The sequence below is a fragment of the Mixophyes fleayi genome, chromosome 5 (assembly GCF_038048845.1).
Source record: "Mixophyes fleayi isolate aMixFle1 chromosome 5, aMixFle1.hap1, whole genome shotgun sequence".
In the NCBI taxonomy this organism is placed as follows: domain Eukaryota; kingdom Metazoa; phylum Chordata; class Amphibia; order Anura; family Limnodynastidae; genus Mixophyes; species Mixophyes fleayi.
In genome coordinates, this window is record NC_134406.1 from 211,047,666 (window position 1) to 211,058,706 (window position 11,041).

Here is an 11,041-nt window from a genome sequence, read left to right on the forward strand (position 1 = left end):
AGTCTTCCACTGTATAAAGAAAAGAAAAAAAATTAAATCAAAACAGAGCTCCCTGTTTGTTCAGTTGTCTTTCCCTGGAACGGTCCCCCCCCCCCCCCCCCCAAGCTCTCCTTGCTGACCCAGCATGCGGTTTAACCATTATGTGTCTGCAATCTCCAGCAGTGGACCATTCCCAGCTTACAAAATGACTATGCTTCACGTTCAATTATTTGTATTCTCAACAGAGAAGGTTGCACTTTTAAAGTAATAATCCAGTTGTGTTTAAACTGAACTGTAACAAACCATTTTAAAGACTGTTCTTGTTTCTTAGCGATATCCAACATGCCCAATAAACTGAATTTTAACCATCCATTGGTTCCTAAAATAATGACCATGGGAATGTGACTCTCCCACAATGTCTTTCATTTTGTCAAGTGACAGTGCCCAAGCATAACAATAAGTTTCAGATTACAGAGGGTGGTGGAAATCAAACTTTAACGTTTTTCTTTTTCACACTAATCTACTTCCTTTTCTGTTCGAACAGATGCTTCATTGTTAAGTTTATAATATACTCTACATATTAATGAACCTTAAAAACAAAGCAATATAAAAACCCAACACATTGTGGAATAGCTTCGTGGGACTGTGCATTAGCATATCAGCCATAGGAAGAGATTTCAGCAGTGTGAAAACACAGCTATGTCCACATTCAATATCTGATTGTTTCCCCAGAAACTGATCTTTGCTAGAGCATAAATCATATTTTACAGCTCAACACTGTCTGTGATCCAAACACCACAACACATCAATATAACCATTGCAGTAAAGACAGCCTATGACTGATATTCCTTTAATAAGGTTTAGTTACTGCTAAAAATACAAACAAAAAATAACCAAATAGCTTAATATGGGATTAAAGCACAAAATAAATAAATGTTCTGTTAGAGGGGTTAGCTGTAATATTGGACATTTTCTTGATTGTCAAATCAGCAGTACTACTTGTACCTCTTGTCATCAGATACAGCTACATTATTTTATTTTGAATCAAGTGCTTTTGATTGAAGACATTTTTCAAAACATACAACACAACGTTACTAATCTAGACAAATCCTAAAGCCTACAGACTATCCCCATTGTGGCCCTTTTACCATTGATCATTCTACGCTAAATAAAGAAACAATTGTACTTAAATTAAAAAAAAATAATAACTGAAAACTAAAAACTAATGGTTATCCAAATCCTAGAGGTGTCAAGAGAGTAGATTGGACATGCAATGAACAATCAAGTACAAACATACTGTTGGGATACAGATTAAATATACATTGATTCACAGAAACCAATGTCATATCCACAGCAAACTGCTTCGGGTTAACGTGATGGCAGTAAGGCATGCAGGACCAGGCCTCCCGGGGTTCCAAAGCCAGGGCAGAACCAGAGCGTATATGCAATAAAGCAAGAAACTGACGACGTTCCGGAGCCCCAGTGCATATTCTGTATTTAGAAGTATACCAGCAGGAGCAAATCTGATATTATTTATGGCTGACATGTTGATTGGTATACATGTATCGCTCATGATCCATGGTATCGTTCACCAAAGCCAGCGTGTTTTGGAAATCAGGGGGATCTTCCGCAAGCCAGGTGCAGGCAAAGACTACCTTCACCAGGGTCAAGAGGATAAAAATGTATTTGAAGGTTGTTTTGAAGAAAGTGTCCTCTAAGGAAGTGCTAAAAAGAGCTAACATGGAGGGGGAAAGAGGGAGCTCCAAGAACTGTAGTGGACACACAAGTCCAAACCGCCTGCCAAAAACACTGGACAAACAGGCAGTGCCACAATATGTGCCAGCACTGTCCCCAAACCACATTTCGAGCATTTAGTGTCTACTCAAGCACCCATCCTGAATAGAGAGACCAGAGTTCGGTACGCCCTGTGTAGCACAAAGAAATGTATCTGGTGGAATCTGATGCAGAAAGTGGCGTCTCACAGGCTCCCAAGCACCTGAAACGAATCCTCGTCAGTGAGCGGACCCAGGTCAGTCTCCCAACCAGATTTGAGCGCGAGCAGATCGGTGGAAGCTATTTCAGCATTAAGCTCCGAGTAGAGCATAGCTATTATACGCCTGTTGCCCATGGTAGACAGTAGGTTTTTGATAGGAGAGATTGAAAAGTGTGGGGGGAAGCCCCAAACTGAGAACCAATCGCATGTCTTAACTGGAGGTATCAAAAAAAAGGAAGAGTTGGGGAAACACCATTACATTATATGACCCATGCAAACATCTATAGCTCCCTTAGTTTGCCATTAAGCCAGAGTGGGGTATCCGGATGGAATCCCTCCCTACCTAGCATATTGTGAGACTGGATCCATTCAATTAAGGGGGACAATTGTGCATCCAGGTAGTATAACCTAAAGTTGTTAAGGGCAAGACCACCTGAGCCTCTGGAACGACAAAGGGTGCTTATTATAACCCTTGGACTTTTACCCCACCCCCTCCGCCTCCAATAAAAGGATGAGACACTTATTTACATGAAGGAACAGCTTGTTCGGGAGAGGTACGGGTGAGTGTTGCATGACGTAGAGGTATTTAGGCTGTACAATCATTTTAAACAAATTAATTTTCGCCATGAAAGGGATTTAGACTTTTTAATAGTGTGTAATGGGGTCAACATTGAGCGCAATAAATTCTGTAGGCTGCTGAGAGACCCATAGCACAAGATACTTGAAACGCAGCGTCCATTGCAGGGGGTGAGACATGGGAGCATCTGTCGGAACCGTGCCATGCACCAGGAAAATATCAGACTTGTCCCAGTCTATGCTGAGACTGGAGAATTGCCAGAAGGCGTCCACTACTTGCAGGAGATTACCAAGCGAGTGTCCTAAGTCAGCAAGGAACAGAAGCACGTCATCAGCGCAGAGGGCTATGTTATCTTAGACCCCACCCCTGTCAGGGAGGCCTGCAATTCCAGTCAGAGCATGAATTGAGTATGAGGAATACCAGTGGCTCAATCGGGGTCAAAGACAGTGGGCACCCCTGTCGAGTGCCTCTACCCAGACCAAACAGTGTCGTAGTGTAGCCATTGAAACACACTCGAGTCTATTGTCAAGTCAGTAATTTCAATTATGAACTCTTTCGCCGTTTCAACATCTCATTTTTTAGGATGTATAAAACAGTTTTTAACTATTAAAAATGTTCTTTGATCGCAGCATTTATTCTTCAAGACTGCCCACAATCATTATAGCGACCTCTCTACATAGAGTTGCAGAAGTAGGTATTCCAATACTTTATTCATTTCAAATGCTGCTTCATACATATAAATATACTTTTTCCATTGCGGTCTTAACTTTATAGTGGAACTTGCTCCAAAACCTATATTGATGTTATAAAGGAGTACATAATGCATTGTTGATTCTTTCCTTGCAGATCTGGATAGCCTGAAGTTTATTCAGAATTTGCCCACTGCATGTTGTCATAATTCTGTGAAAGTCTGTCCCACATCAAATCACTGAATTTAATAAATAAGCTGCCCCCTTGTAAGTAGCATGTCTTCACTTATGTTACCTGTTTTATCTTCACACTTTTAAGAAATAGCCAACCAGAGCAAAGAGTTTCCTCTATTACACAATTTTTACAGAACCACTAATTTTCAAAGGGACCACTATTACAACACCCAGTGAGCAAAGGCTGTAGAAAACACCAATAGTCACTTTCACGTATATGAACGGGTGGTCTGGAGACATGAAATAAGTTGCCATTTTTTTAATCAATTACTACATTAAGTTGTTAGTGGACATCAAACAAAAAAGTATTTTCTTATGTGTCCCAAAGTAGATACAAGAAAGAATATCTCCTTAGTTTTAAAAAGAAATACATCTCCCCTTATGTCTGTAAATATTTTGAAGTGAATAAACAAAAGAATTAAACATTGAGAAGTACAAACTAATATCCCAGTACAGTTCAGAATACAAGGTGGCAAAACTTAAAAACAAAAAGAATGAAGTTTCATGTTCAACCAACCCGACATGCATATTTGTGTTTCTAGAAGTTAATATATTTGTACTATCCTCCCCTTTCAGTGGTAGAAACATGAAATGCACAATGAGGCAAGAGGCTGTGTCTGATGTAGATAGTTGAGAGATACTGAAACAGGAAGAGCAGTCAAGCGAGCTAGATTCTGGGTACAGCCAATAGGATGTGAGGGCCCATTGACGCGTAGAGGTTTTAGAACTATTGGCAAAAAATACATATCCTTCAAAGTCACATCAGGTTAGCTCACATAAATAAGAGTGTAAAAACATCAAAAGTCAAGAAATTTTCTCCCCAGAAACAAATATGCAGTCAGCTAACTACCTAATGACAGACTTGCCAAAAGAATTATCTGTAATAAAACAGAAGTATTTTACAACAAAAACATGACTATAATGACCGTATATGTCTTCAGCCTCAAATCATGTGCTGATTATATTGTATACATGATTTAGTATGTACACTGTAAACAGCAGATTAATTTGTGATGCACATGTCAGGTTATACCTGAGGTTTTGAAATAGATATATATATATATCCATCTTTCAGGATTTCTAAAACCAGCCAACTTACACTTCTCTCAGTGTAGAACCTGCCCAGACATCACTACCTAGAAATAATCATCTTCTCCAGCAGAAAGTAGGCTGCAATACTTCTCCATTACTTGTACAAATGGGCAATCTAATCTCCAGGCGACCAGAAAGAAAACAATTCCATGTTCGTAAATGATAAATAAATAGCAACACCTCAGTCTAGTAACACTGTTCTCCACACAAACACTAGGCCAAGTCAAGTGGCCACCTCCATTACCAGTCACTTATCACTGAGTACATGTCAGACTGGCATCTTGTCACTGCTGTCACCTCGCTTATCACAGCCCTGTAATCCCTGATGTCCCCTGCTCTGCACACACCTTCCGGAGATGACTGCAGCTCAGGCACAACAAGCATGTGGGTGCAATAATAAACAGATCACAACATGCCCTGTAGCACGGAGCACTCACCAGCAGACAGTCCGTGTTCACCTCGGACTTGGGGTCCCGTAACATCACATCGATCTTGGCGAAGCGGGACTCGAAGCTCTCCCCGTTAGACATGATCAGGCCGGCGGTGTGGCGGGTACAGTGACGGGGAGGGGGACGCACCCTCTCACAGTACAGAAGCGCTCTCCTCTGTATCTAGGTGCAGGCTGTCTGGTATGCGGATCGTAGTGGCTGCGTGTCCGTGCTGCGGGGATCCCTCCCCGTGACGCGGAGATCCCTGCTCCCTCACCCCCAATTCAGCGCCGGGCTCTGCAGCATAACGGGCCCCGGCATCCTCCCCGCAGACCTCCGGACACATACACACAGGCCCGTCCCTCAGCTCCCGGCCCCGAGGTTGCAATGTCTGAGCCCAGCAGAATGTCCCGGGTGACAGCTGCTGGGGTGCAGCCGGTCTCTGGGATTCCTTCCCCCGGTGGATCCCGCCTCAGTACCCGAACCGCACGATCATGTCTAGCAGTCTCGTCTAACAGACAGTCCTGTCCTTCCTCTGCCCGGGGACACAGCGCTGAGTGGCCTCCCTCTTGCGGCTCACTGGTGATGATGATGGCGCTTCAGGCTCCTCCTGACTCACAAGCGCTACACAAACATGTCCGCCTTCCTGTTCAAACAGACACGGACTGTTGGGAGGAAGGGGGACAGCGCAGGCGCCGCGGCCGGGGAGGATTTGAACCCGGACCTGAGCATCTATACTGACGATTTTTAAACAGTAAAACTACATTTCTAAATGGAAGTCACGTACTTTAGACATAATGTACATGTGTCTGCAGTATCTTGTAAAGATAAACATCACTACGGATTCTTCATCACTGCTATGTTGTGATGTGTCACTTTCTATATGGTTCCATTACAGATTCTTAGTAAGTGTCATTTACAAGTGATATATGAATCTCATGTCACTTATACATACATTGGAGTCATTCATGAACCGGTAAGCTTGCACTTCTGCAACACATTTATTTATGGTAAATCATGCAATTGCCTCCTGCAAGGCTTTTTGTGGGGTTGCAGGTCTAGATGGAGGTGTGCTTGCGTGAAAAAGGATAAAAGACATTCAAAGTCCTGTCTACAATCCCTTCAGGACCACCGCCTTCATTAAAGTGTAACTTATTTTCTCCTAAAATACTGCTCGAAACTCAGCTATGTCATGGGAAGAAACATCAAGACCATTTTTATTATGTGTCACAACCATACATTTGAATATTTGCATTACCTTGGTCCAACTGACTGTGCATATAAATGTGTTTTCCTACATAACGTGAATTCAGTCACCGCAAAGTAAATGTAAATGTTCAATCCTTTTTCTTACAACCATAACAGGAGTGCCTCTGTTAATGCTTTCTCACCATTTTTCAGGGCCTGGCTGGCAAGACTCAGCTCAGCAGTCTATTAGGTACTTTTTAAAGGGAAAAAAATGCAGGTAGCCCAGTGACCCAGCCTAAAGTAGCCCATCATGGGTCCAGGCCGGGGGGCAGATGCCCCCCAGCCCAGCTAGCTGCTGCCACCGGTTGAAGCTCATTTAAATATCTTGCACCCCAAAACAAAATCTTGTTTTTGCATGTTGGTATAATACCAGTGTTTTCAGCCATTTGTCGGGGTGAAGGAAGTTTTGAAGACCCTTGTCGCCCTAAAGGGCCTTATGGCTTCATGGGATGGAATGGGGCCTTTTCCCCTTAGGAAGGGTCCAAAGATCCAAGTCCCCAGCACAGTCACTGCACTTGCTGATTGGAGCATGTACTTCTGAAAAACAACAATGTCTCGGTATATAATGACCCCATACGCCCAGTTTCAGTCAGCTCCTACTATTACTAGAAGAACATTTTTGCACACTGCAGGCTCTATTCAACCCACCAAACACTCCCCGCAGAAGCTATTTTCCACGCATATCCAGGGAAAATGGGCAAATGCACTAAAAAGGTGCCTAACATACAAACTTGTTTGTGCTGCTGGCTTTTTTTATTGCAATTTTGTAAATTACCTTTAGAATATCTTAAGTGCAACAAATATACAGTGTATGCGACTGCTTTAAACTACACATTTATTTCTAGGAAATTGTTTCTCAAAGCAAAACTGGAAAGGTTGTCCAAACAATTATATTTACTGAGAGTTAGAAAGGAAAGAAAACTACATTCACTGAGCTATGTTTTAGGTTGTTTTCACAGATATTCATTCAGAGATATAGTACCACAGTACATAACATGCTGTCTTTTTATAAAATAAGGAATATCAAGATGAATACTGTGACAGGATGGACCGCCTATGCCACCCTGTTCCCTGTTTGGGAACCGGCTGGGCTTACTTTGCCACCATTCCCTTTCGTTATCCAAAAAGCACACTCTTTGCAGCAGTAGGAGGGGCTTACAAAGGTTGCCACCACTGGACTCCTTACCAGCAGCCAGTACTGGGTTTCTTCTGGGTAAATGACGCTGCTAGCGTGTCTCGTTGCTGGTGTACCTGGGCTGGTACTCCTGACCTCTTACTATGGGTCAAGGATGCTGTGAATGGATCCCCCCTGGCCTATCACATTGACCAGGGTTGCTGGGTAGCAGGCAGAGCGGTGGTACTGGAAACGCTTGGGTCCAAACCTCAGACAGCCGGAGAACGTATTAGATTTAGGGTCTAATCTGTAGATCACAGGAATCTTTATATCAATATTGAAGATGATTCCAAGCAGGTCTTTGAAGCAAGATGTTTATTTGCTCTCACACACTGGTGGAAGATACCAGTGTGATCAGGTCAGATGAAAAATCAGAAGAACACTTACATGCTCACACAGCTCATATTTTATACAGTTCAGAAATAGTCTAGTTTTAGAATCAGGATGTAACCCTGCTTAGCAAAACATAAATTTACATGCATTGCAAAGCTAACAATATTTACATTTATCTGTGAAATTCTAGAAACGCTGTGATGTCCTACACCTGGTTTTTAGATGTAGATAATCCAGGAGCCAGTCTTAATTAAAAGTTCCTGCCTTCAATGTTGGACATTCACACATCAAAAGATCTAATTAACATGTGGCCTTTCATCAGACCGTTCGGAATACATATTCACACAGAACAACAAAACCCAAAAACAAGCTAGTTTCCCACATCACAATACACCAAAGGCTTGGTAAACACAGGCTCATTGTATCAGATAAATACATCAGAAATAGGCATATCCTATAGCAAGGTTAAACAATCAGGAATGACTCCCAAGCCAAGCACACAACACTGGGCTTTCATTTCATCCTGTTCCCCACACCCAGTACAGTTCACCAGGAAAAAATCTGAATCAAAACACGGAATTTATTTAATACTTTATTTAATAAGGTTCACCAGCAGAACAACTATTATGAGCATCATTGTAACTTAACAATAAAGGGAAACAGTACAAATACATGTTGCATGAGCCAATCCCTAGGGTACACACAGATGGGCAAATGATTGCTTCTCTTACTGCTTTTGTCAGGCACACATCAGTCAACAGACTCACAAGAGTTCTGGGGATTGTGGTAAACCACCTCCTATTATACATAATGTTACTTCTGGTCCCCCAATCCACGACATTTCAGTGGGAACTGTAATCACCAGCCTATAAAGTGGGAGAGAAATTATAGGTGCTCCTTAAAACAAACAACTGAAAATAAAAATTAAAATATATTCACATAGGGATACGAAAACATATTTAGAGTAGTATCAAGAAGAAACAATTCATACTACCCTAAAACCTTTTTTGTATTCCTATGTGATCATATTTTTCTATATTTTAATTTGAATTTTTGTTCTTAGTTTGTTTTGAGGAGCGCCTATAATTTCTCTCTCACTTTGTATGTTCTGTGTTTTGAGCATGTTTGGTGTCTCCTGCATTGAGAGGAATATGGCTGCACTATAATGCGCCTGCAGATTATACAACTGATTTCTTTTCATATTGTAATCACCAGCCTGTCCTGTCAAGCAAATCCTCCTTAGGACTCACTGTCATAGTAGCTTCAGTTCTCATAATTGGAAGTTCTGGATATAGCGTGTAGTCAGCAGGGCCGTCTTTCGCATTGGGCACAATAGGCAGGTGCCCGGGGGCCCTGCAGCCCAGGGGGGCCCGTCGGAGGCAGCACAAAAAAAAAAAAATTTAAAAAAAAAGAAGAAAATACCTTGCGGTCAGCTGGCGATCCGGCTCCCTCCATGGTCTCCTCCTCCATGCGGCGCTTGCAGTGCATGTCAGGCGTGACGTCATCACGCCCGCCCGACATCCATTGCGGAGCACTACGGAGGAGGAGACCATGGAGGGAGCCGGATCGCAGCTGACCGCAAGGTAAGTATTTTCTTCTTTTTTTTTTTTCAGGTTTGGTTTTTTTTGTGCTGCCTCCGACGGGCCCCCCTGGGCTGCAGGGCCCATATATAATCAATTTTTTTTTTAATATATATGTATATATAGGGGCCTGGGTGCACTGCTTTGCCTGGGGGCCCAAAATGTTGTTAAGAGGGCCCTGGTAGTTAGTCTCTATCTTTACCCCAATTGACTTTATTTGTATATTTGTTAGGTTCCACAAAAATTTGCAGCGCCAAACAGTCAGTTACAAATCATACAAAATACAATCGCACCTAAAACCAGTACAGGCTAGGTTGATGAAGGAGAAATAGATAGGAGACAGAGGCTAGAGAGGGCCCTGCTCATGAGAGCTTACACTTTTGAGAGAGGGTAATGCTGATATAATAGTAACTAGTGGGACTCAGAGTTGACATGTTATTGTATCTGGTAGAACATTAAGAGGAAGTAGTATCAGGTGGGGTTGGAGAGGCTATAGTGAGGAGTCTTGGAGGTGGGAGTGAGTGGTGGTTACCAGAGAGGGGGAATGTTGTAGGTCAGAGGTATATCAAAGAGAGAGAGAGAGGGATTATATCTCATGATGACGTCAGAGATGTATGAAGGGGAGGAGTTGGTGAGGGCTTTGAAGGTGAGGGTGAGTAGCTTGCATTGAATTCTAGAGAAAATTGGTAGCCTGTGTATGGATTCACCGAGTGGTGCATCAGATGTGGAGCAACGAAAGAGGAAGATCAGTCTCACAGCAGCATTTAGGACAGATTGCAAGGGGAAATGTCAAGGGGAAAGCCATATAGTAGGAATTTAAAGTAGTCAAGGTAGTAAATTTTGAGAGAATGGATAAAGGTATTGATAATGCCCTTAGTGAAAAGGGTGTATTCTGACAGTGTTTCAAATGAAGAGGCAACAAGACAACCCAAGGCAATGGATGTGTGAGGTGAAGCTGAGGGATGACATCAAGGCAGCTGGCTTGGGAAACAGAGGAGATTGTGATATTGTTAATCGTGAGGCAGACTAGAATAGTGATAGGGGTCAGGGGTAGTGATACTAAGAGGGGACAAGATGTTGAGCTACGTTACAGATATGTTATGTAGCATTGAGACATCCAGGTGGAGATTGCAGAGAAGCAGTTGGACACTCAGGATACAAGTGAAGGAGAGGGGATAGGGAAGGAGATGTAGATTTGTGGGTCATCGTGGTGGTGGTAGTGGAGGCCAAAGGAGCGTATTAATCCACTGAGAGAAGCTGTATAAAGAGAAAAGAAGGGGCCCAAGAACAGAGCATTAAGGTGCTCCAACGGATACAATGAGTGGAGGAGAGGATGTGTCAAAGTCACTGAAGAAACATTCAGAAAGGGAGGAGATGAACTAGGAGAGAAAATTGCTGCTAAGGTTAAGACTCAGGGTGTGAAAGCTGTCAAGGAGAAGAGGGTGGTCAATTCTATCAAAGGCAGCGGAGAGGTCAAAGTAAGAGTAATGAGAAATTACCTTTTCACTTTGCCATTAGTAGAGTATTTAGTGAGGGCAGTCTTAGCGGAGTGTAGAGGGCAGAAGAAAGTGGCTCAGGTGGTTATACAAAAACTCAAGTAGTTAGGAAGCAAAGCTGAGGATAGAAATGGGGCAGTAGTTGGAGAGAGAGGTGGGGTCAAGAGGTTGTTACTTGATGAATTGAAAGGTGTAAGGAAGGAGTGAGAAGACCTTGC

General features: G+C 42.7%; 1 protein-coding gene across 1 annotated transcript in view; it reads right to left on the reverse strand.

Moving 5' to 3' along the window:
* ROCK1 (Rho associated coiled-coil containing protein kinase 1) overlaps positions 1 to 5,647 on the reverse strand; it is a 92,153-nt gene extending 86,506 nt beyond the window's left edge. Inside the window, exon 1 of the mRNA XM_075213392.1 lies at positions 5,002 to 5,647. Within this exon, the coding sequence (XP_075069493.1) occupies positions 5,002 to 5,094 (93 nt within the window). The 5' untranslated portion in view covers positions 5,095 to 5,647. The remainder of the gene's footprint in view (positions 1 to 5,001) is intronic.
* Between the last annotated feature and the right edge of the window lie 5,394 nt (positions 5,648 to 11,041).